At 42.7% G+C, this 26,457-nt stretch overlaps 2 protein-coding genes across 4 annotated transcripts; both read left to right on the forward strand.

Annotated features, from left to right (window-relative positions):
• The first annotated feature begins 813 nt into the window (after nt 1-813).
• Nucleotides 814-14,806, forward strand: top3a (DNA topoisomerase III alpha). Its single transcript, XM_041063460.1, has 19 exons — nt 814-1,294; nt 1,772-1,831; nt 1,947-2,020; nt 2,116-2,191; nt 2,451-2,559; nt 2,689-2,832; nt 3,001-3,171; nt 3,263-3,363; nt 5,340-5,414; nt 5,603-5,685; nt 6,074-6,284; nt 6,482-6,667; nt 6,814-6,943; nt 7,880-7,993; nt 8,187-8,352; nt 8,511-8,657; nt 8,790-8,912; nt 11,369-12,129; nt 13,587-14,806. The coding sequence occupies exons 1-19, from the start codon at nt 1,064-1,066 to the stop codon at nt 13,748-13,750; spliced, it is 3,126 nt and encodes a 1,041-aa protein (XP_040919394.1). The 5' UTR covers nt 814-1,063; the 3' UTR covers nt 13,751-14,806.
• A 5,529-nt stretch (nt 14,807-20,335) lies between these two features.
• cbx7a (chromobox homolog 7a) lies at nt 20,336-25,352 on the forward strand. 3 transcript variants are annotated; one of them, XM_041063174.1, is made up of 6 exons: nt 20,337-20,644; nt 21,956-21,999; nt 22,158-22,223; nt 22,368-22,434; nt 23,271-23,586; nt 23,679-25,352. In XM_041063174.1, the coding sequence occupies exons 1-6, from the start codon at nt 20,576-20,578 to the stop codon at nt 24,236-24,238; spliced, it is 1,122 nt and encodes a 373-aa protein (XP_040919108.1). In that variant the 5' UTR covers nt 20,337-20,575; the 3' UTR covers nt 24,239-25,352. The 3 variants fall into 3 exon arrangements, with proteins under 3 accessions (XP_040919109.1, XP_040919108.1, XP_040919111.1); XM_041063175.1 differs by lacking the exon at nt 22,368-22,434 and having other exon boundaries at nt 20,336-20,660; XM_041063177.1 differs by lacking the exon at nt 22,368-22,434 and having other exon boundaries at nt 20,628-20,644.
• The last annotated feature ends 1,105 nt before the right edge of the window (nt 25,353-26,457 follow it).

A 26,457-nucleotide genomic window follows, 5' to 3' on the forward strand; every position in this document is an offset into this window, starting at 1 on the left:
TTTTGGAACCATGTTGGAAATAAGTGTTTCCACTTTAACGTGTTTTCCCCTGTATTTTCTTTTCATATCTGCAATCCATTAATGAATTACATCATATGTTATAACTGGTATTCAGACAGAGCAACTGCATGTATCCTGAAATTTCATGACAAATCAGACAGTTTAGAAAATCAACAACCTCCAGACCTGGCATAAAATATTGTCTCTATTTTACCCATACTTTCCTACTTACATGCTGTATTTTTCTGCTAGAAACGTGTTACAATATTATTAGGAAATTATGGACCTGTAAAATAAAAAAACGTTTTATTTCCTAACTTAAAGGCATTTTCTACGTGCTGCCAGAAATATGGTTCAGGTGGAGTAATGCTGAATCATTTATTTATTTGGCCAAAAAGTAGTCCAGTATAAATATACTGAGTCTAAAAATAAAATGAAGTATAAATATAATAAGAAAATATATGTGCATGTACGTAAAACCAGTCAAAGTTGGCAAAATCCAAAATTCACAGAAAAAATTTACCCCAGTGTCTTCAGTGATGGTATCTGATCGACAGTAATGTTGAAATGACAAAATGAAAATTTCTGATTTAGGGTGGATTTCTCACGAGTCGTGACATGATATAATATTATTATTTACATTTTTATTGTCATTATGAAAACTTATTAATAACAATACCGATTGTGCTAAGCATGTGGATAATTTTTTATGTATTTATTTTCTACCACCATAAACGTGGTTTTGGTGGTCCCAGGATTTTACGACAGTATTACGACCCTGATTACGGCAGTGTTTGACAGGCAAGCGCGGCATTTGTAAACAGGAAGTTTGCGCTGTCACTCCTGGGTCGACGCTGCTGTCTACAAAGTTTGTGATCACTGATTTTTCAGGGGTTAACGTTTATTTCCTTTTTCGTGAAAGTGAAACTAGGCAGCCGGAGGCTACTTCTTCTGGTTTCTGGTAGCGGAGATCATGACTTTAGCTGGCTGCCTCAGCTAACATGCTAACAACAGTGGAGGGACAGCTCGGAGGACAGGCTGCTTCATGTGAGAGCGGCCAGGCATGCTAATAGCGCACCTCCTCGGAAGATCCTTGCTTCGACCGGGACTACGGCAGCTCGGGGTCCAGCGAAGGTGTCTCTGTGCGGCGCAGACTGGCCGGTGTCCGGACACACCGCAGGAGGCAGACATGATCCGGAGCCGGGCTCAGATCAAGCGGGTCCTCTGCGTAGCCGAGAAGAACGATGCAGCCAAAGGCATCTCAGAGATCATGTCTAACGGCAGGGCCATGAGGGTCAGTCATGTCTCTTCAGCAACAGTACAAACACCTCCAGCACATAATGTTATCAGACAGTATGGTGCTTTGATGGACACAATGAAAGGGCAAACAGTTTTTGTGTAATCCTGTGCATAATATACCAGAGAAACCAAGGCGATTCATCACATTGATTAAAAACATCATATAAAAAAGTCCTGCTCACTGATTTGCCACATTTCCCCAAATGTCCCAACACAATAAGGGATGTTACTGGATAAGTTAGTAACTACCATAGTATAAACACTATGTCAAGGTTTCTGACAGCAGACAGGTTTGTACTGTATATAAATATATCTTCATATCATGCAAAACTTTCTATCCTTAGAGCCACGATTGCATAAACACAATGATAACCAGTGTGCTTTCTCCCACAACTACAGTCACACAATGAACATCTATTACCCTGCATTCCTTCACTTGCTCTAGTATTGATTGTCTTCTTTTCCATTTCAGCGGGAAGGGATGTCCAGGTTTAATAAAATCTATGAGTATGAATATCATCTCTTTGGTCAGGTAAGTGAATACAGAGCGATAGTTAAATATGCACACATGGATATGTGCTCGTATGTGTGTTCGTTTGTATCTACGCTGTCTCTGATTTTGCTGGTTACGTTTTGTTTTGCTCCAGAATGTGACAGTGACAATGACATCTGTGTCAGGCCATTTACTGGGTATGGAGTTTAAAGCACCGTTCCAGAAATGGTAATTTAAAATAGAATTCCTGTTTTTACATATACGCGTATTCAGCATCATACAGTATTATAATAACTTTGTATTTGTGCATTTTCTCTCCACAGGCACAGTTGCAATCCTGTGCTGTTATTTGATGCTGAGGTAGAGAAGTATTGTCCAGATAACATGATACAAATCAAGGTATGTTAATTTACTGTCATCCCACGATTCTTTACTTTGTATTTAAATTAACCTTTAGGATCTGTCACTCTTTGTGTGGGTGATTATGATGTTTGATTGTTATTACTAGTGGTAACTACCAAGACACAGTCATACAGTAATTTATTTCTATCATAAAGTAATTCCAGATTTATGACTGTATATTTACACACTATAACCCTCTTTCTTTCCCTCCTCTGTCCTTTCCCCACTTTTTCTCTGTCCCTCTCTGTCTCTGTAGCGGACACTAGAGAAAGAGGTGAGACAGTGCCAGGCCTTAGTCATCTGGACTGATTGTGACAGAGAGGGGGAAAACATTGGCTTTGAAATCATAGATGTCTGCAAAGCAGGTACAAAAGCAAAATGCGTGCATGTTTTTATTTTCCTTTTCTTGCTGTATCTTCATTTCTTTCTTCATTTCCCACAAATAGCTCCTGATAATTGTGTGCGTATGTTTGTGTATGTGTGTGTGTTTTTAGTTAAGTCCAATTTACAAGTCTTTCGGGCAAAGTTTTCTGAGATAACCCCCACCTCCATTCGGAGAGCTTGTGAGACTCTAACGGAGCCAGATGTTAACATCAGTGATGCTGTCGATGTCCGTCAGGAGCTGGACCTGCGGATAGGTAAGATAGCACTGATACTGCACTGCATTATACAAAGAGACACACAAGTGCACAAAAGATTCTTTCAGGACTTTTTTGAGCCTGGATGGATGAATATACAACAATATACAAACCTTATTTAAGTGTTCAATACGATCCCATCCTCTCTTCTGTTCTCATCTTCTGCAGGTGCATCCTTCACTCGATTCCAGACGCTTCGCCTGCAGAAGATCTTTCCAGAATCTCTGGCCAACCAGCTGATCTCATACGGCAGCTGTCAGTTTCCCACTCTGGGCTTCGTGGTGGAGCGCTTCAAAGCCATCCAGGCTTTCATACCTGAAATTTTCTACAAGATCAAAGGTATAAATTAATACACGCACAGGCACACATATCCAATACAAATGCAGGTATTAGGGTTTTAAACCGATAGTCTTCTGATTCTTTGTGTCAGTGCTCCATGAGGTCGAGGAGGACACTGTAGAGTTCAGCTGGAAAAGAAACCGTCTCTTCAACCACACAGCTTGCCTGGTGCTCTACCAGATCTGCATGGAGGTATGTGCCTGTTTGTATGTGTATGATTCATGCTGAGTATGCTGATGTGTGTGACAGTGAATGTATGCCTTGTCATGTGCTCTTGTGGAATATTGTTAATAAACCAAGCTGTGCAACAGCAAAATCTCTTCAGATCCTCTCCTGTATTGTGTACATACACAATGCCTAAACCAGTAAGCTTTATCAATCAGCTGATGTTGCTGTTCTCAGCTATTTCTTTTATAAAATATAAACTGACAAATACTACTACTAGTACTGGTCTTATTTGCCTCCTTACTTCCTGCTCCTTTAGGGGTTTACGGGTTATTATTATGAAGTGTTAATAAGCTAATCTGAGGTGCCATGATGCCTGGTTTTCAACAACATTTCCAACTACCTGGTGTCCTGCAGTAACATTACATGGTGGTTTAACACAGGACAGATGAAGCCTCAGCACACACATTCTGACAACATCAGCAGCTGTTATCATACCGTAATGAAGCCTGATGATAACCTCAATTATTATCACTATGTACACACTTTGTGTTTTTACAACCATCATTATATTTTGATGTTGTTATAGAGTGTGTCATAGTGCCAGTGCATTTTGTTGCTCTGTAATCTCTTGTTTGTTGATCCGGCCTCAGCATCTTTTTGTTTTAAACCCTGTTTGGTCTCAGTATCTGGTGGCAGGATAGAGGTGTCATCTGAACCTCTGACTGTTATAGAAAAACATTAACACTTATTATTTGCCAAGACGCTCACAGCTAACGAGCATGTAATTATCACTTAGCTAGTTTTCACTGTTTCCCACGGAGCAAGATGTGACTATCAGGAGCCAAACTCAGGTCAGACAAACACAAATACTGCGTGTCCCTGTGCAACAGTGCTTACTCATTTATTTGTATGCACTTGTGTGCAGTTATTTACTTTCCCTCATTTCTTAAGAATTAACTAATCAAGAGAAACATTCAATTATAATGTGAATAAATAAGTTTGTCCTAATGTTTAAAGAAAGATGTGATTGTGACATGCGCAGCAAAGAAGTCACCAAATTGTATATTAAAGCTGCACTAATAAATATCTATATGTTAACAGTGGATCAGATGATGAACACACAGAGATCATCACTGAACTCTGCAGTTTCTCTCCAGTCTACTGAGCTTTGTCACCCTCTTACAGCTCCTTGTTTTGATTTTCCAGCCTGCAACCAAAGCTCTCAGTTAACGAAGCTTTAAATGTGCCTGTTGCTGGCAGTATTCTTCTTTCTTGCCTTTGCCGGCACATTTCTGCACAACCTTAGATCAGTGGAATAGTGTGAAACCATTAGCAGGAATGCATTTCACGTAAGCAGCCATATTGATCTATATGAAGTGACAAGTTCGTCATCGGGAAACAAAGCACTGCAGGGAGCTACCAAACGCTTCTTTCACTGCTTTAATTGGATTAGCTGAAAATGTTTAACTATTGTTCCTGCATCCCAACGATTAGTCTGAGGCTGCAGTTGTCCAGTAGCCTTATGGTTCAGAGATGTACCATATAACTACAACATCCCCCGGGTACCTCTGTCATGTTGAAGCCAAAAAAAAAAAGACATCTTGACCAAACATTTGCTCTTGCATAACAGGCACAAAATGTATTCATACTGAAACACAACACCCTGACAGGTCGTCCTAATCACACAAAATTAGTTATTTACTATAAATGTAAAAAACACTGATCAGTGATGTTGCACACCTAGAAAGGCTGCGTGGACTTGTGCCAACTGCGTGGTTTTTTTGTTTTGTTGTTTTTTTTGCCTGTGTATGTCTCTACTCTGTGGTGTAAGTGCATCCACACGTGTAACCTCTCCTCTCCCTGCAGCTGTTACCTCGGGGGGTTGGGGGGGCACAGCAGTAAATTTAAATTCAGATGTGTTTTCAACCTGCCCGAATAAAATGGGCTAAAAGCCACATGTGAAAAAGTGCACACAAGAATATCGTTTTACTCCTTTCCAGGATCCCATAGCAACAGTCACCTCAGTAACCAGCAAACCCAAGAGCAAGTGGAGACCGCTGCCTTTGGACACGGTGGTAAGGATACAAAGTCAAACAGCCACTCACATTCACATGCTGCATCTTCAAACACATGTTGTTTATGATATTAAGTGTATGTAGCTATTTTCTAGCATGACAGAAAAATGGACTTTATCAGCTTCACTGTCCTAGGTCGCTGCTTTTGTCCCCCTGTGAACAGTCCTCTGCCTTTATCTGACCAACAGGAAATGGAGAAACTGGCGTCTCGGAAGCTAAGAATAAGTGCCAAAGAAACTATGAAAATTGCAGAAAAACTCTATACCCAAGGGTGAGTGTGTGAGTTTTTGAACGAGCAGCATTTCAGGCAATGTACATACATACTTCTATCCAAACAGCAAAGTATTGTCTTGATCCAACCATATGCTAAATGTCGTTCATTTGAACATGTTTCAGTCACAAAGCTGGCTCGAGGCCACCTTTATTAGAGGCTTTGTGGTGTCAGTGAAACGGTCAAATGTATTTTTCGTTTACCAGGTTGTTAAACCACCTCAAAGCCGTTCCTATTTTTGTACATGAGAAGGCACCATCTGGCAGTTCAGGCGTTTATTAGATGAGTTTACCAGCAATGTCATATTTCTAGAACGTTCCATCTTACTTTTCTTTGTGCAAAGATTACTTGTGACTATGTGTGGTTTTTTCTTTCCCGCTTTCCTTAGGTTTATCAGCTACCCCCGCACAGAGACAAACTGTTTTCCCGCAAACCTGGCTCTCAGCCCCCTGGTGGAGCAGCAGACACAGAGCCCGGTCTGGGGGACGTTCGCCCAGCGGGTGCTCAGCCAGCCTGGGGGTCCCAACCCACGGCAGGGCAAGAACTCTGATCAAGCCCATCCCCCCATACATCCCACCAAGTACACTAATACACTGCAGGTATGAACACAAAGAGTGGAGCTCAGTTTGTGCATAATTCATTTATGTTTTATAGAGCATTTTTTTTTTGGCTGTAATGTAATGTTTAAACACATCGTATTCATGCAAGATAAATTCTAAATTCTAAATCCATTCTAGTAATCCAAAAAAAAAAAAAACCCACAAAAGTAATGATTTTCTTTTTCCTCTGTGTCCAGGGTAATGAAGGACGTGTGTATGAGTTCATTGTCCGGCACTTCCTGGCCTGTGTTTCCCAGGATGCTTTGGGGCAGGAGACGGTGGTGGACATAGACATAGCTCAGGAGAAGTTCTCCGCCTCAGGACTCATGATCATTGCAAAGAATTACCTGGATGTTTACCCATACGACAGGTGGAGCACCAAGGTAAGGTGGTGCTCCAAAGGCTCGTTCACTGAATGAACGCAGAGAAAATCTAGTCTAAGCTGCAGTACTGCTGCTTCAGTACTTGGCTTTTACATAATATGCTGTTGTGGGGGTCCTGCTCATTGTGTCTGCTTTGAAAATTCTAGGTGATTCCAGTGTACGAACAGGGCTCCCAGTTCCAGCCCTCTGCTATCGAGATGGTGGACGGACAGACAAGTCCTCCACAGCTGCTCACTGAAGCCGACCTCATATCACTGATGGAGAAGCACGGCATTGGTAGAGTACAAACACACACACACACACACACACACAGGCAGCGACTTTTTTTTTTTTTATGTGTATTTGGTCCTAGCCACCGACAAACTCACACTACCTGTGAACATGTCAGAAATAAGAAAATATTGAAGAATCACACAAACTGAATCTGAACTTGTACATGTGCACAATATGCAATTAAACCAAAAATGTACAACTCCCACACCCTTAAGGGGAATTCCACCAATTTTATACACAGAAGTCTGTTTCCAGGTGTTGGGGAGTTGTACTGCATATGTGAAAAAAGTTACAGCCTTTTGTGGCTCCAGTGGGAGGTGAGCAAAGTCTGATAAACAACATCGGCTGGAGCAGAAAACCGGGGGTGTGGAACTGTAAAGAAGTGAGTTTACCAGACCAGTGTAGCCCACCCCTTATCTCTGCTTGAGGCCACATTAGCTGCTACTAGCATAACACACCAGAATCTGCAACCACACCGCACTGTGGGTAATGTAGGCACCAGGTTTCAACAAGGACGAAGAATGCGTGGAATTAAAGAAGTGATATCTCTGGTTCTCTTGCATCAGTTTTCATCCTTGAATCCAACAGTGGTGCAGTGAGTGCAATGCTAAATTATTGGAGCGCTCGTTTAGTGTCAAATTTTCCATCACAGTTTATATAGATTTACAGCATCTATCTATCTATCTATCTATCTATCTATCTATCTATCTATCTATCTATCTATCTATATATAGTGAAATACTAAATGTTACTAAAACTAGTTGAATTTCTTTCTCGTTATAGCCTGATACAACTGGAATTTCCGTCATCTCACAGCACACACAGTAACATACAGTAGCTTTTTCAGTAAAATCAGATAGACACCTAAAGCAAACCTAGCAACAACTTAGTGAGTTAGCTCAAGGTCAAACTCTATTGTATGAACTGTGTCTGTTACAGGCACAGATGCAACCCATGCAGAGCACATTGAGACCATAAAGAGTCGCATGTATGTGGGTTTGACAGCAGACCAGAGGTTTCTCCCTGGAGAGCTTGGCATGGGACTGGTGGAGGGTATGCACACACACACACACACACTCACACACACACACACACACACTACACACTACACACTACAGACTATAATATGCTGTGGTATTTAATACATAGAGATGTTGATAAGCTTTCTTCTGTCATTGTCTGTATCACTCACATATATTACTTATCAGCTATACAAGTGTGTATGTGTGTGTTTTGTTTCTTTTAGGTTACAACTCCATGGGCTATGAGATGTCCAAACCAAACCTGCGTGCTGAATTGGAGGCAGATCTCAAGCTGGTATCAGAGGGAAGGAAGGACAAACGAAGCGTGCTACTACACCACATCCAGAAATACAAGACCGTCTTCATCGAGTCTGTCAGGAAGGCAAAGAAGTTAGTTGCACTCTATCTTGTAGTAAATTTGTTTCTGATGCAACATCTCAACACAAATAGACAGAATTGTGTAGTATTTTACAAAGATGGATTAGTTACACCTGGGCTGTAATCGTTGCAGGTTGCTGTTAAGAACTGATTTTCTTTCCTCGCCGCAGGTTAGACGAAGCCCTGTCGCCATATCTGGGTGCAGCTCAGGAGATCTCTGAGGCACAGCAGGAGGACATGGAGATCCCGCTGCCGGTCAGGAAGTGCCCTCACTGTGGTCGGGACATGGTGCTGAAGAGGAGGAAGGATGGAAACAGGTGAGTAGAGACACAAAGCAAGGGAACTTAAAACTATAGTAGTTTGAATCTTTACAAAATCATATTGAGTGTAGATTCTCTGTTGTTCTGCACTTTAAAACTAATCTTTAAAACTCCTCACCCCCCCTGCAGTAAGTTCCTGTCCTGCGTGGGTTTCCCAGCCTGTAGGACAGCAGTGTGGTTTCCCGACTCAGTGCTGGAGGTCAGCAGAGATGAAAGCATTTGTCCCACTTGTCAGCCACATCCCGTTCACATGTAAGTATTGTATTTTATACTAGACCACGTTTCACTGGTTATTTCACAAAGCTGAACACTAGCAACCATTAGATTTGTCATTAACAATCTGTTTACTCCAGGTATACTAATGCTGGTTGGTTAGTCGGTCAGTTAGTCCGTCGCTTTGGTCCAGACTTCAATATCTCTACTGGATTTTTTGTTATGATATTTTCCTGTCAACCTCAGGATGAATTATAATAACTCAGGTAATCCCGTAACTTTTCATCTAGCGCCACCATCAGGTCACAATTTAAATTTCTCAAATATTTTGGTTAATGGCCAAATACCAACAAAATGAATGATGTTCACATCATCCCATCAGCTGTGCTTTGATTTGGGTGCTGCGTTTATCTCACAGCACTGCTGTGCTTTAAGGTGTCAGCATGCTCAAAACAAACTAGCGTCAGAAAATTACAGAAATAGTTGGTTCCAGCGTCAGAAAGGTGTGGTTGCAGCAAGTTGCTATTTGACAACTGAGAAAACACTTCAGCTGAAACATGCTGACAGCTCAAGTACAGCCTCACAGAGCCGCTGGTGTGGCTGCAGACTCAGACTGCACATTCAGATACAATGTAGTTGTCAATATCAGGCCTCTCACGAATCTGTAGTTCTGGGGGCGTGTTGTGTTGAACACATACTTCACATACTCTGCTATGACTGGACAGTTGTTTTCTGACGTATTCGCTGCTGCCAGACACACCAACAACAGCAGCAATTTGTTTCCACACATCATTCTCCTGTTTAATGACCGTGACAAACAGCTTTTCCTCCATTTTGTATAAAGTTGCTTCCTTGGATTCAAGATGATCGCAGCTGGCTCTCGCCTGGCTGTTTTTCGCACCGCGTCAGAGGATATTTGCCTGAAGTTGAGCCTTTCTCAACTTTCCCCCTGTAGTGTAGCTGTGTGCTGTTTGAGTTCTGTTGAACTCAGAGGGGGGTGCAGGGCTGCGAAGCTAGGTCTCATTCACAAATGAATAGCAGCATTCGCTGTCCCACTTTTTGGAATCCATGTGTGCGAACGGCTCATTAGTCTTCTTTAATCTGTCTCTTGTGAGTCCCCCTGATGTATGAAAGTGCAGTACTAAAATGCGGAAGTACCCCTCTAAGCAAATAACCAGGCAGACTGTACAGAAATGATATATGGTAGTTTAGAATAAGAGTCGGCGCTTCTGTTTGTTACAGAGTTTTAACGCAGAGAGGGAATTACATACAGCCAGGACATTTACATATTACAGTCCTAAATATGTGACCCCCGCTGATTTACAACAAAGGCTCCTTTCTTAGTTCCTGATTATCATATTAACCCAATGGAGAAAAGATTCAATTTTTGAAATTAGGTTGAATTCTGCTGCCTTACTGGTTTGGATTTATTGTGCACAGTGTTAGAAAAACTTTGTGTTAGAGAACCTTTAGTCCTTTGCTTCCATATTCTTTTCTCTCATACCCACAGTAACTGCACATATTGAACTCTGAAAGCACATTCTTTTCAGTGGTCACTTCAATGCCAAGTACCTTATTTTGCCAGTGAACACACAGATTACACTTGTTAGATTATTGAGAAGTGTATGTGGGAGCTCAGAGGGAGCCCATGCGCTGTTCACTGTCCATGCTCGGCACTCCAGCACAGATGAAGCTCTCAGTGACTTCAGCAGCACAAGAAACTTGTCAGGATTCTTGTTTACACAAGTGGGCGTTAACCCCTTGCGCACGTGCCTGTGCTCAGTCCAAATATAGGGCACGCTCGCTAGCAGCAAGCCAAAGTACTCCACACCAGCATCCGTTGCCCTAGCAACCAATCTGGTAAAGAGCTCAAAGTTGAACTACAGCACTTACTCTGAAACAATATCACTGTTTTTTTTGGGTTTTTTTACGGATTTCAGTAAGTGCAGTAATAAGCTGTTGCTTACTGTTGCCATCTCACTGGTCGCCACGGCAACTTGCTATATTATCCCAGCTTTTGTCTTACTGTCTTGTCTTTTTGTCTTATTCCTGTGTTTAATGACAACGATTTATATTTAGTTTTTTTATATATATGCCAACACATCCTAATCCTCTGCTCAACTGAAAGGTTATGGACAAGTGAAACAGTGACTGACACCATGTTAATGGTTTATCAACATCGAGACATTTTTTTATTCATGATTGTTGTCGAAAGTTATAATAAAGATATTTTCTTTATCCATGATGCAAAACTTTGTGGCAACTTAATTTCAGAGTTGTGCTTTTGTGTCAAAACTAACCGTACACCACAGGATCGCTCCTTACGTCTTCTTAGCTGCCTCAAAACCTTGGAGTCAGATTTTGGGAGGTTCATATGATGCTCATGTTGAGACCAGTATTTAGCCAGCCATGCTAGCAACTGTTGTTGGTTCAGCCCCATCAAACTAATATTCAGCCCTTTAACATCCATCTCCTCTTTGTCCTTAATCCTTCAGGTTGAAATTAAAGTTCCGCAGAGGCAGCCTCCCTCCCATGATGCCTTTGGAATTTGTTGGCTGCATTGGTGGATGTGACGAGACGCTCACAGAGGTGCTGGACCTGAAATACCTCAGAGCAGGAGGAGGAGGTGGTGGAGGAGTGGGAGGAGGAGGGGGGGGAGCAGGAAGAAGAAGAGGAGACCCTGGGCCACCAGCTCCAAGGCCCCCCAGACCAGAGCCTCCTAGAGCCCCACTTTCCAATGCTCGACCATCCCTTCCTCCTGTCCCCACCTGGGCCCCTCAGCCTCGACCTCCACCGGGTGGCGGCAATGGCAGTGTAGACCCCAGCAGTGATGCCATTGTGTGTAACTGTGGCCAGGACGCTCTTCTCCTCACTGTGCGCAAAGACGGTCCCAACAAAGGCCGTCAGTTCTACAAGTGCAACAATGGGACTTGCAACTTCTTTCTTTGGACAGATCAGCCAAATCAGGAGGGGGCGGCACAGGGTCGAGGGCCTCCCCATATGCTGCCAGCACCAAGGACCTCCCAGCCTCCGAGGCCCTCACTTGGGCACAGGAACACATCTGGAGGAGGCAGAGGGCTGGAAGGGGGTGCTGGAGGACATGGGGGAGAGATGATGTGTAACTGTAATGAGACGGCTGTGACGCGCACAGTGCAGAAGAACGGTCCAAACCAAGGGCGGGTGTTCCACACCTGTGGGAAACCAAGAGATCAGCAGTGCGGCTTCTTCCAATGGGATGATGAGAACGTACCCCCAGGCAAGGCTCACACACACACACACACACGCGCGCGCACACACACACACACGCACACACACACACAATTGTCTTGCGAGGACCCTTGTTGATATAATGCATTCTGTAGGCCTTAGCATCACAACTACATGCCTAACCCCAGCGCCTTCCCTATCTAGCCAAACTTTAGCACCTAACTGATAGTACATTTTTAGGGCCGATGCCGATAGCAGTTTTGGGGATTAAAAAAATTGCGATATCGATATATAGGCTGACATTCTTTATATATGTGTGTACGTGTTTAAGCATGCACATATGTATACTTTACTGTGAAAACATGGTACTGAATTATCAGATCTCATAACATCTCAAGTGAAGACACCGCTTTACTCCGCAGCACCGTTTGTTCAGCTGTGATACGTACTCTGCCACATGTGCTGCAGACAGTGCTGAGAGTATTTTAAACTGTCAGAGTGCGCCCTGCTGGAAAAACTATGTGATGACACCATTTCTTAATTACCCCAAGCATCATTTTCTGCATCATGCTCTATAAAAACCAAAGTCATATCGGCGCTCATCGGACAACAGATATTACAGTAACTGATTTATCTGCAAAAGGCCAATATCAGCTGATAAAATCGGTCAATCAGATATGTCAGTCAGGCTTAGCCAAACATTATACCTGCCAAACATCAGCGTGTTAGCATTGTCGTCATTAGCATGTTAGCATTTAAATACAGCCTCAAAGAGTAAAACAAAGTAAGTAAGTAAGTAAGACAAAGAGTGAGCAGCTACACTGAGTAAAAAAAAAAGGCTACCTATTCTGACTGTATTAAAAATAGATCACTCACCTTGGTTGCATAAAGGAATATAGTTACCTTTCAAAGCACAAAGTGTTGGCACTGTTGCTATGAGCTGGGTTTGATTTCTGACACAATATGCACTTTAAGAAAATCTTATAAAATGCTTGCACAGGACATTATGTGTTTTTAGACCAGATCTGGTACTTATCAAATGATTAAACTTTGCGGCCCTGCATCACAAGCACCCTCTGTTTCACATTAAAGGGAAGAGCACCAATTAATACATTCAAATAAACATTACATTTTCAGTGCATTTCATTTTAGTTCAGTGTCTCAAAGTCTCAGTGTGCTGAGAGAAATGTGCCTGTAAAATGAGCCTGGCATCAGCTAATGCTTTCTGAATGCATTATAAAATTATTGAAACATCTTACAAGCATGCAAACAGAGATGTGCACTCAGATCAGAGAGAAAGAGCCTTTTCACCTACGTCCTTATTTAATGATAAAGACAAGCTGTCACGACTCACAAACACTCCCACTGAGACCTTGAAACATCCACTTATCAGGCTGACTTGGTGGCGTCAGTCCTGAAGCACACAGATAAATCTTTTGTGCTCTTTATGCAGTGACCTCTAACCACCTCACGTGTGTTTGACCTCTTTTCCCCCCACTTCTTCAGGTGGTTTTGATGGTGGCTTTAATGGTGGTGGACATGGAGGGAAGAAAGGGAAGAAGATAACGGGAGGAGCCACCTTTAACAAACCTCCTGCTGCTAAGAAACCCCGTACCTGCGGCATCTGCCACATGCCAGGGCACACGCGAGTTACCTGCCCCCAGCGGTGACACTGTCCCTGGGCAAAGGCGCTAACTGTGAAGCTGCTCTGGACGTGTGTGGAGCTATTGAAGTCTACGACTGAACAGTATTTTTCTAATATGCAGCAACTCTGATTATAAGTGCCTCTTTACATGGGGTGCACCTCTTCTTCTGGGATATAAACAGTTCCATTCCAGACTCCTTACAAGAATTCAGCATTTTAGGAAATAAGCTTATTTACTTTCTTGCCTAGAGTTAGATGAGAGGATTGCTATCAGTCTCATTCCTATACAGTGAATATGAACCACAGCCAGCAGCCATTTAACTTATCTTAGCGTGAAGATTGGGAAAGGGGGAAACAGCTAGCCTGGCTCTGTCTGAGGGTAACACAATCAGCAGCACCAGCACCTCTAAAGCTCACTAAGGAACATCTTGGATGATTAATCAAAATAAAGCAAAAAAAAAAACCCCACAAACAATTCACTGATTATGGGGATTATGACAGACTATTAACCTAATAAGCATATTTCCCAAAATGACAAATTTTTCCTTTAAAGCTTAGTTCAGCGTTCACAAATACAAACTCTGGTTGCCCGAACACCTACAAGTTTAAAACTTGTAGGTGTTTGTAACTGCAGCAACATGAAAGTAATCAGCAGTTCATGGGAAATGTGTTCACCTGGCCTCGGATCAAATGAATTCCCCCCATCTGTTGTGTTCCTCTGTATTTTAAATCCTGCCTGCTTGCCTGAGATCAGCTTGAGGAGGGTGATTCCAAGGCAGAAACATTACTGTCTTTAACAAATAAAAGTGTATTAAAGATAAAGATCGTGTATTTGCACACAGTTTATTTTTAATTAATACTAAGTATTGACATGTTGATGGTGGTTTTTACCATTTTCCCCATCAGTCCTTTTAACAATAGCCTAGTGTTTTATATTGTTGGATTTGTGTGGACTGCAAATGGTAATGTGTGCAAAAAGATAAGAAAGGTTGGTGATCTGAGGCATTGTCAGTTCTATCATTAATGTTTGAATGTTGATGTGATATTGATAATAAACAATAAAATAAAAAGTGTGCTGTTACCCTCCATGGTTAATATCTTTTCTGTAATGACAGAGTGTGATGTGGTGAATCATGGTTTCAGAATTTATCCCTAGTCTTTTGTCTTGGTTCAACTGGTTTTGGTTTTGGTTTTATTTTGACTCTGCCACTTTCAGCTGGCTGAGCACAATTAGCTGAGCTGCTGTACACAATAAGCATCATGAGTAAACAAAACTTTTATTCCTATGGAATAAAAAAAAAAAATCAAATTCCAAATAACTGTTGGGCCACATTATATTGCTGACTACTGAGTTTCATTTGAGCAAAATGGAACAAAAAGGTGGTCACATGATCACATTTCCTGACCTGAGCAGCAATATAAGCACATAAAGTAACAATGCCACACTGTAAAAATACTCCAATACAAGTAAAAGTCCTGCATTTACAATTTCAAAAGTAAAGTGGGTACGGAAAGTATTCAAACCCCCTTAAATTTTTCACTCTTTGTTATATTGCAGCCATTCGCTAAAATCATTTAAGTTCATTTTTTCCCTCATTAATGTACACACAGCACCCCATATTGACAGAGAAACACTAAATTGCTGAAATTTTCGCAGATTTATTAAAAACAGAAAAACTGAAATATCACACGGCCATAAGTATTCAGACCCTTTGCTCGGTATTTAGTAGAAGCAGCCTTTTGAGCTAATACAGCCATGAGTCTTTTTGGGAATGTTGTTCACACACCTGGATTTGGGGATCCTCTCCAGTTTACACATACCACTTAGAATTAAGGCAAAAAAGTTCTATCTTGGTCTCATTAGACTAGAGAATCTTATTTCTCACCATTTTGGAGTCCTTCAGGTGTTTTTCAGCAAACTCCAGGCGGGCTTTCATGTGTCTTGCACTGAGGAGAGGCTTCCGTCGGGCCACTCTGCCATAAAGCCCCAACTGGTGGAGGGCTGCAGTGATGGTTGACTTTCTAGAACTTTCTCCCATCTCCCAACTGCATCTCTGGAGCTCAGCCACAGTGATCTCTCGGTTCTTCTTTACCTCTCTCACCAAGGCTCTTCTCCCCCCAATTGCTCAGTGTGGCCGGACAACCAGCTCTAGGAAGGGCTCTGGTCGTCCCAAACGTCTTCCATTTAAGGATTATGGAGGACACTGTGCTCTTAGGAACCTTAAGTGCAGCACAAATTTTTTTGTAAGCCAGATCTGTGCCTTGCCACAATTCTGTCTCTGAGCTCTTCAGGCAGTTCCTTTGACTTCATGATTCTCATTTGCTCTGACATGCACTGTGAGCTGTAAGGTCTATACAGACAGGTGTGTGGCCTTCCTAATCAAGTCCAATCAGTAGAATCAAACACAGCTGGACTCCAATGAAGGTGTAGAACCATCTCAAGGATGATCAGAGGAAATGGACAGCACCTGAGTTAAATATATGAGGGTCACAGCAAAGGGTCTGAATACTTATGGCCGTGTGATATTTCAGTTTTTCTTTTTTAATAAATCTGCAAACATTTCAACAATTTCGTGTTTCTCTGTCAATATGGGGTGCTGTGTGTACATTAATGAGGAAAAAAAATGAACTTAAATGATTTTAGCAAATGGCTGCAATATAACAGCGAATGAAAAATTTAAGGGGGTCTGAATACTTTCCGTATCCACTGTAAGTACAAAAGCATTACTGGAGAAATATACTTAGAAATATACTAAGTGTCAGATGTTAAAAAGCTCCTTAAGCAGAAAACTGTCCCCCTGTTAACGTTGAATTATTATACATGAAATATTGGATTATAGCTACTGAAGAAACAATGTGTAAGTTGCATTTTACTGTTGTAGTTGGTCAAAGGGCTGCTACTGATAGTTCATAGCAAATGATTTATATGATAATCAAATCTTTTGTGAACAAAACTATAAGATAAATGTCAGATAAATGTAGTGGAGTAAACAAAGAAAAAGGACTATATTATCCTTTGAAATGCAGTGCAGTAGAAGTGTATCACACGTCGGACTGTGACTGTTTTCACTGCAGAAATGCACACTTATGTCTGGCAAATGCTGAATGTTAGTCTGTGTGCTGCTGCGAGCCTCTTCTCAGACACTCTGCTGTACTGTGCAGATTTGGGTTTCACAGCTGGATTTGAATGTCTTGTTTTTTTTTCACTGAACGAAGTGCAAGCCCCGGGGACATAAGGGAACAGGACAAAGGGAAATAAACCAGAAACGCATGGATTCCCGGTATGAGGCTGTAAGTTACCCTAATGCCCCCCCCCCCCCCCTTCTCTCTCTCTATGTTGATATTCCAGAGAAGTAGCGGTGATGTTCTTACTGGCACGTTTGGTGAGTCATACGTGAGTCATAACATGTGGGTGGGAGTGAGCGCTGTGATCCGTCCTGCCGTGTTGTTTTTGCCGCTCCATCCTCAGCTTCCAACTCCGCTACAGTAGTATCTGGGCAGATAACAAGTCATGTGATTGCCGTGTTTCTTTTCTGAATCGCAGCGATAACCTCCTACTTACGGGAAAGGCGCTGCGCTCATTCCCTATTACAGTTTAGACACATACCGTAATACCTCGTCCCTGTAGGCTTCCTATAGGTGCATGGGTGGGAATTACCATAGCTATAAGAACATCACTTTGCAGGTTAGTTGTGCTATTTACTACTGAACATACAAACATCCCAATGCACAGTCAGATGATTAAAACTCCAGGTAAATACCATGACTCACAGCAAGTACACAGCAGCAACTAAAAGGGACACGCCACCACTTCTACACATGAAGTTCAGCTCATGTTGTGTACTATTCAGCCCATGAAAACATTTGTATAATGTCATCTATGACTCCAGGGGAGATAGTTTTTGGAGATTGGCTCATACTAGGGGCTAAGTACTGGTGGACTAAGGTGGAGTGAAAAGCTGGTGGTCGTGGAGGTGGTGGTGGTGGTGGGGGAGCGGGGGTTGTTTGAATATGGGGATAAACATGCACATTTTAAAACAGTGTGTCCTGGGATTCACGTTGATGCACACGGTTGTTTACAAGAAAAGTGACAGAAATAGTTTTGTCAAGAATGAGCAAAGAGAGCTAGCTCTCTAAAGTTAAATCCCTGGCTCCATTTTCACCTCCACACAGTTTGCATCATGGCATGATGTGGGTGTGAATGTCACATTGTTGGTTTCGGAAAGTTACAGAAAATCTAACATCAGACAGGTGTGGAAGGAGTTCTTCTGCTGGAGAATGCTGACCCCCTCAAAAGTCAGGATATCTTGACCTCTGCTTGATTTTCACCTAATTTTTTAAAAATCTGTCTCTAAAAAGTTCATCAACTTTGTGAGAGTGACAGGCAGAGTCACTGGTACCCCTTTAAGAGATGCAAACAACAGCGAGGTCAGTAAACTATTGAATATACCACCACAGATACTGTAAGGCCAGTATTTTAGGAAAACTACATCATCATTACAGATGAAACATGATCAGTGAAGTAACTGTGGAAACAACTGTTAGAAAACCAAATAAATATTATTTTGCTAAAAAAAATCCACCACTTGCAGCGTCCCACTTGTTCACATTTGTAATATTCCTGGTTTTCTTGGCATTCTGTGATAATAATAGTCCAGTAAACTGAACTTGTAAAAGGTGTTTGTTTTTGTTTTGTTTTTGCATTTTATGTACCAAACCATGATCAAGAGTTTCTGACAGTGTGGACCAAACATTTATTGATTAACAAGGAAAATAAATGGAGGATTAATTGATAATGAACCTAACCTCAGCAGAACAGCTTTAGCCATCTACAGAGTTCTTTTGATTTGAAAGACAAAAATCGCAATGACATGCTACGTATCACTACAAGAATATCGATGGATTATTATAGTAATTTCTGGTTGGGCTGTTTATGTAATCTCAGAACTGGGAGGTCAAAGGTCACAGTTGGGTCAGTAGGTGTGGACTCTTGAGTCCTGAGTCCATCATCTCTTCTTGCCATCTCATCATCATCATCATCATCCAGCTTTTCAGCAGTCGCTGTAGAAACAGTTGCCATGACACCCAATGCCAATAAGTGATGCAAGTGTTCCAGGTGCAGAGAGACCGTGGACCGTAGACTGTGTGTGTGTGTGTGTGTGTGTGTGTGTGTGTGGTTACAGAGAGTTTTACTGTAAACTGATCCACATAGGCCTCAGTGTAAGATAATAGGAATCTGGCTCTAGGCCTTTTTTCCACAGTAGTCACTTTACCTTTGTGAGCTGTTCCTACCTGGGGGCTGGACGTGTAGATGTTCAGGTATAGGAGTTAGGTAAGTGTGTGTGTGTGTGTGAGATCAGCGGGTGTGATCACACCACTGAACAGAGATTTTAAGAATCAGTTCTCTGTAAAAATAAACGTTGGCTGCAACATATCAGCAGTCATTATCATCACTGAGATCTGTATCTGTGTAGTACTCAACCTTATTTCCAGCTCTCCTCTCTGCAGTTAGGTTGCTTAGCATTCAGGATGTAAAATTAAGACTTTCAGTCAGTGTTTAGTTCCATATTTGGATCAAACACGGCTGGAGGGGTGGACATTTCCACCAGAGAGTGAAGCAAGGCTTTCATTTCCATTGCAGATTCTGATCTTTCCTGCCTTTACTACTGTTACATAAAAATACATCAGTTCACATTTTTTTTCAGGCTGGAGTTCAGTGTTTAAACTGCACAACCTCATTTGAAAAGACCTTAAGATCAATCACACTAGCCTTATTTTGAGGCTATGATAGGACTGATGTGCTGTTCAGCATTTGGGATATACACTTATTTACTTTCTGGAGGAGAATTATGGCTACTTCAGCCGACCAGCTTAGCTTATCATAAAGACTGAAAACATTTTATACCACAAAATGGCGAATTGGTGTTTTTAAACTTTTTTTAAATTATTCTGATTAACAAATAACATATAATTTGTCAGTCACTGAGCTTTAGAGGTGTTGGTGGGCCAGTTGTGTTGCTTTTGCTCAGACCCAGGCTAGCAGTTTCCCCCTGGTTTCAGTCTTTATGCCAAGCTAATAGGCTTCTGTCTCCAGCTATAGGCTATATTTCCTGGGCAGAGACAAGAATGGTACTGACTTCTCATCTAATTCTTTGCAAGCATACAAGCAAGCAAATTCACTGTAATGTCTGTTTCTTTGAAACAGCATGAATTTGCTATGTAAAAGTTTTACAAATAAAATTAAAAATTAAAAAATTAAAACCGTCATGTCACTTCAGACCTTAATTAAACAAAGGTAGGAGTTTAGGCCAAAATAAGAGTCAGTTGAGTTGATGTGCCTTTGCATCTGTATTGGATTTAATACAAGTTTTAATATAAAGATTTGAAATTGAAATCGAAGCAAAATGAGGTAGTGTTTTCGTCCCCTTTGACCAACTTTAGTTTCACAATAACCTTGTCTTCTTGACCCTCCTTCCTCCTCCTCTTCTGCACTCTGTTCTAATTTGCGTGCGCGGCCCCGCGGGCGCGGTCACGCACATTGGGGGCTCGGTCCTACGCAATGGAAAGGGGGCGCGCCCGACTTAAAGCAGCGCGCTGTCCAGTGTTGATGTGTCGCAGATTTTAAAAAGTGAGAGAGGCAGGCAGCCGGAGTTTGGTGCGAGGGAAGCGCAGAGGCTCAAAACAAGTGTTCACGGCGGGAGCGAGCGGCAGCAGTGACACTTTGACGGTGTTTTCCCTCCCCTTTGACTGTGTTTTTTTTTTTTTTTTTTTTTTATTTCTGCACTTCGACTAAAAGACAGCAGAGACACAGTTTGCGTCCTGTTTGGAGCGTGTGGAGCAACGCGCGGCGATGGAGCTGTCATCGATAGGGGACCAAGTGTTTGCTGTTGAGTCAATAACAAAGAAGAGAGTCAGAAATGTAAGAAGGACGACTGGTAATACACTTCTCATAACTTATATAACTTATTTTCCCGCGTTTGTTATCCTAATGGAGCGGTGTGCTCAGTGTACCATCCTCTGTGCTCAGGCACAACAAAAAAAACTAGGGTACGCAGTTTCCCTGTACTTTACGCAAAATAGATGTTAATACTCATCTGTTCTTTTTGATGAACTGCGTCAAAGTGTAACATTGTTTCTGAGCGTGAGTCGCATCCTGTAACCTTCCTGTGCAGCGGCTGAGCTGCTGCTGCAGCATCAACGTGTTTTGGAGAAGCCTACGCAGCTGTAGTAAAATGTAGAGGGGGGTGTGTATCCTGAAAACGGGTGTACGGACGGTGTGCTGGGAGCTACGCAGTTTATTTAAGTTACGCCAGCGAGCGGCGCAGCGGCCGTGGATCTGGTTGAAACTGCTGCGTAATGTCACTGAGTGTTGCGTGATGGTGACCCATTGATTATCAGCGGGGGAGATGTTACGGACTCACTCGAACATAATAACCCCGCAGTAGAGTAGAGACTACAGGGCAGCTTTGCCGTACGTAACACAGCATGTGCACGCACAGTGTATTGTGTGATGTAAGATAAATAAGAAGTGTGTGCGACATCGCCTTCCGCTAATAGTAATAAGCTACTGTAAAGTTTAGAATAATGTAATAAAATGGTAAAACTATATACGTCCTCATAAGCAAACCGTTTTCTTCCACATACGCACTATGCGTATCAGAGGAGTGGGGAGAGTTATTTTCCTCTCGGAGTGACATGGAATGATAATTGTTTAAGGCTCGCTGGGAGGTGAGACTTGAACGTTGCGCAACACCACGTTGTTTACATGTTCTCGTGGCCCCACCTATCCGAGCCACCGGTGTAATGTTCTAGAACGAGCCCGTGCATGGTGGAAACCGGCTCGTGTAGCCATGTGCGGTCACGTCACCGCGATGGATTCGAGAGAAAAGCTGCTGTTTGGAGGCCACCCAGCCCCGCTGTCATTGACGTCATCCCGGAGAAAAACACCGTTTGAAAGGCAGAAAATGTCCATGACCCTCCCTCCTCACTCACTCCACACTTTAAAGTGACAGTCATCCTTTTTCTCTCTCGCTCCCCTCTTTCACACTCTCTCTCTCTCTCTCTCACGCGCAGCAGCTACAGCAGTTTGTTTCTGCATCGCGCTAAAGCAGATTTGAAGTGCAGGTTATGTGATAGTGTCCAACTCTGTGCTGCATCTCCTCTGATTTTGCCCCCCCTCTCTCTCTCTCTCTCTCTCTCTCTCTCTCTCTCTCTCTTTCTCTCTCCTCAGGGTAATGTGGAGTATCTACTGAAATGGCAGGGATGGCCCCCAAAGTGAGTAAGCCTTGAGTCATCATCCAGTGACCTCATCCACTCAATATATGCTCAGTAGCCTTTTCATAATATGTTCCTCGACGCCTGAGTACCATATCCTGTGAGGACAGATAGATGGATGGATAGATGGGATCATCTGAATGTGTTTGTGTTGGCAGGTACAGTACTTGGGAACCAGAGGACAATATTTTGGACCCGCGCCTGGTCCTGGCCTACGAAGAAAAGTGAGTAATAATGGAAAGCTTTTTTTTTTTTATGCTTGCAAAGCACTTTTGTGGTTTTCTTTTTGTTCCCTCGCTTACATTCAGTTTCTCTTTGTCACTTTGTCTCTGTCCTCTCCCGCCCCTCTGTGTCTACCTCTCTCCCAGTCAGGAGAAGATCAGAGCTCTGGCCTATCGCAGGAAAGGTCTCAGACCCAGGAGGCTCGTCCTGCGGGTAGCGACACTTACCTTTCTTCTTGTCTCTCAAGCCTTTGTTATACCGTCCTTCATTAACCCTGACTGCTGGGCAGGACTTGTTTGTTTAAAGGCACTTTCACCTTTACCCAGGTGATAATTGTTGGTTTTGCTTATTTGGAACATCTCAAAATAAACCCTCAGACAGGTGTCTTTTGAGTTGAGCAGTTTAAAAAAAAAATTGTGCATTATTGACAAGCAGAAGCCAAGGTATCTTGACTTCCGGTCCTTAGTTTGGGTGAAACTTAGAAAAGCAATCGTTCCTACATTTCCCATACTGCGACTGGTGTAATTTCCTTTCCTTTGCCTCCTAAATGCCTGTTTTTTCAAACTGCATGCTGCGGGTTTTCACACAGGGTCCCTAGTAAAAATTTTGACCCTGATGACATCGCTATGATCATCAGGGTTATATTTGTATAATTGAACAGCTCCTCCCAGAGCCGCAAAAGATATTATACAACTGTTTTCACAGGCTGACTAGTACTCTTAACTTCATGTGTAGAATAAGTGGCATGCCCTTTGAATTACAGCAGTTAATTTCTTCAGTCTCACAGAGCTGCTAGCATGACTGTAGGCTCTTGGTCTTTGTAATAGTTTTTGACAACAAAAACAGACAATACAAGTTAGCGGGATCTGTTCATTGCTGAATTTAGTCTTTTCATGGTATTTGTTGACCATAACAAAAATAGAGGCTATCACAGGATGTTGTCTGCAAGACTGCATTTCCCATGAATACCTTTTCAAATGACAGATTTGTACCTCAAAATGAACACATAGTGATTCATCTGTTAACCTGTCACCTTTTCTCTGCCCCAGAACATCTTTGCCATGGACCTCCGCAGCGCCCACAAGGTCCCAGAGAAGCCCCCGTCCCGGCTGCGTCTCTCCCTCACCCGCTCCATGAGTACAGATGTGGACCAGGGCGAGCGGGGCAGCATGTACCGTCGCCCAGTCAGGAGGAGGAGCAAGCAGAGGTTGGTTAAACGAGAACCGGATGGACGCTCAAACAAGCCCGTCCGTCCACTGAGGAAGAAGGAGGAACCTATGGAGGAGGACTGGAGTGGCATCAGTGAAGAAGAGAAGCATGAGTCTGAAAGCACCACAGAGGAGAGACACGAAGACAGCTTATACGGTTGGTTTGCAGAGTTAATCACCTAGAAATTCAGTAGCTCATCCACGACCTTTGACCTTCAAAAAATAAACAAAACATTTTTTTCTCTTAAGGTCAGTCAGAGTGCAGCTCCCCGCCCTTGCTGGAGCGACAGGACATAGAGATGGAGGTGGAGGAGAAGGTGGACGAGGACCTGACAGTCGTAGGCTCAGACACATGGACTGACAAGCCAGGTGGAGGGACATCTGAAACAAGACAGAACCAAATGTTTGCGTGCAGCCAATCAAAGGACAGCGCCTCAGTGCCTGTGGCCGGACCAGGAGATGCGGTTACCGTGGGCGTCGGGTCAGACTGGGACAGAGGTGAGGAGGGTGAGGAGTCAGGGTCGGAATGTCCCAGATTAGAGAGAAACAACACGACCTCGGTGATAGTGAGCGTTCAGGGGAGCGGCGAGATGGCAGGTGCTGCCACCGCCTGCTCCACTGCCGAGGAGAAGGATGAGAACGTGAGAGGCGACAATCAGAGCGTTACCACCACAACACCAAGCCACCAGTCCACCCCCGATGAAGCAGAGCATCCTGGGAAGGTGATTGTAACAGACGTGACTATCAACTCACTGACGGTGACTTTTAAAGAAGCCATGGTGGCTGAAGGCTTCTTTAAGGGGTACTGATCGCGGAGAAAGAGAGATCAAAATAACCATAATTAGACTTGCCACTCATTTTCTACATGTAAATAGTTGTTTATGTAAGATAATTCCACATGTTTACAAAGCTACACTCATTTCCTACTGAATTCAATGAAGATATTATTGCCTTTGAATAAAAAAAATGAGTGGCAATTTCCTCATTGTGGCTCATTTATTAGCATGATAGGAAGCCTGAGGCCCCAAAAATGTGCTCGAATCATTTGTTGCAGTCCAGCGAAGTAAATGGATCGCAGTGGCAGGTTTCATTCCCAGGACCGCTGGGTTTACTGAGAGCGGGAGACAGATGGTGAGGCGGTGGTCTAAAAGCGTTACAGTCTACATTACTACTTCCATGCAGCTACTTTTTCCAGTCGTCCTCAGTGCTTTCCAGCCAGACGTTGGTCTCACACACAGATCTGTTCTCGGGGCCTGTTTCAGTCGCTCCTCTTTCTTACGAATAATGTTTTGTAAAGATATTGCTCTTTTTTTCTTTTCTTTTTTTTTTTTTTTGTTTTGTTTTTCAGTATTCGCAGAGAGCTAACCGCATGCCCTGTCAGTCTGTGCCACACATGCACAAAGCCCTGTCCTGTATTTTATTGAAGAGGTTTATTTCTGTCACAAAAGACATAAAACAAAGAGAGGGAAATAATGCCTGCTGCTTAGATGAAGCTCTGCATTTCAAGGAGGATGGTTGCACAAAAAGAAGTACACAGTTGCGTTTGCTGTCTGTCTGTCTTTTTACTTTACAAGTATAAAATGCTACCTGGTTCTATTTTTGTATTACCAATTGATAGTCTGCTCTTTTCACTAGCCTTTGTGTATTTCAAAAGAGGAGATATCAGTTTACACTGCCGCTGTCGACGCTGTGTAGGGTAATGTACAAAATGGAAGCAAATGTACGTTAGGTCAGACTGTAGTGAGCTGTTATTTATTGCATGTCACATGTATAAGCTAAACTAACTTATGTCACTTAATGTGTGTGAATCAGTCTCTTCTCTGACAAAGAATCTGTCAAACATGTCTTCTCTCTAAAAATGAATTTTTATTTTGACTGCATTTCCAATAAATATGTACTAAAATAAATGACTCCTGGAGCATGCGTAACAAGTGGGATGACTACAAGTTAAAGTAGTTTTGTTTTTGTTTTGTTTTTTTTACATTAAATGTCAGATAAGAGGGATTGATGAAAAAACACACAGAAACCCACATCACAGCACAACTTAAAAACAGTTTTTTTTAAGAGCTTTCTCTTCTGTAGTTCAGACAAAGTGCACTGAAGTACTATAGGCATGAAGACGCTCAACATTTACTTAGGTTTTAGCAATAAAGTAAATTTCTGAGCATATACACTCATGTACTTTGTTTTGTGACCAACAGCGCCCCCAAAGCCCAACGTTGCCATTTTTGCTCAATAATCCATAATGACAAAGTGAAAACACGTTTTTAGGAATTCTTGCTTATTTATTAAATATCAAAAACTGAAATATCTCAGTTACAAATGCATTCAAGCCCTTAATTCAGTACTTTGTAGAAGCCCCTTTGGCAGCAATTACAACTCAGAGTCTTCTTGGTTAAGTCTCTTCAGGCTTTGCTCACCTGGATTTGGGCAGTTTATCCCATTCTTCCCGGCAGATCCTCTCAAGCTCCGTCAGATTAGGTGGGAAGCATCTGTGAACTGCCAACTTTCAGGTCTTTCCACACATGTTCTGGACTTTGCCTGGGCCACGCGGGAGCAGGTTTTCTTCAAGGACCTCTCTGTATTTGGCTGCATTCATCCTTCCCTCAATCCTGACCAGTCTCCCTGTCTCTGCTGCTGAGAAGCAGCTCCACAGCGTGATGCTGCCAACACCATGCTTCACCAAAGAGATGGCATCACCCAGGTGAGGAGCAGTGCCTGGTATTTGGAGTTCTGCCCCAAGGGTTCAGTTATTGTTCTTAATACCGTGTGACAAATTTCAGTCAGGTTGTCATATGCCTTTTACTCACAGTGGCTTCAGTCTATCCACTCTACCACAAAGGCCCAACTGATGGTTGTCGTCCTTCCAGCAGGTTCTCCCATCTCTGCAGGAGACTTATGAAACTCTGTTAGTGACCACTGGGTTTTTGGGTCTCCTCCCTGACCAAGGTCTGTCATGCCAATAGTCCTGGTTTTTCCAAACAAAAGTCCAGTTAATTCAGTTTGCCATGTGTGGAGTTCTGGACAC

This window comes from Toxotes jaculatrix, chromosome 18 (assembly GCF_017976425.1).
Source record: "Toxotes jaculatrix isolate fToxJac2 chromosome 18, fToxJac2.pri, whole genome shotgun sequence".
In the NCBI taxonomy this organism is placed as follows: Eukaryota; Metazoa; Chordata; class Actinopteri; family Toxotidae; genus Toxotes; species Toxotes jaculatrix.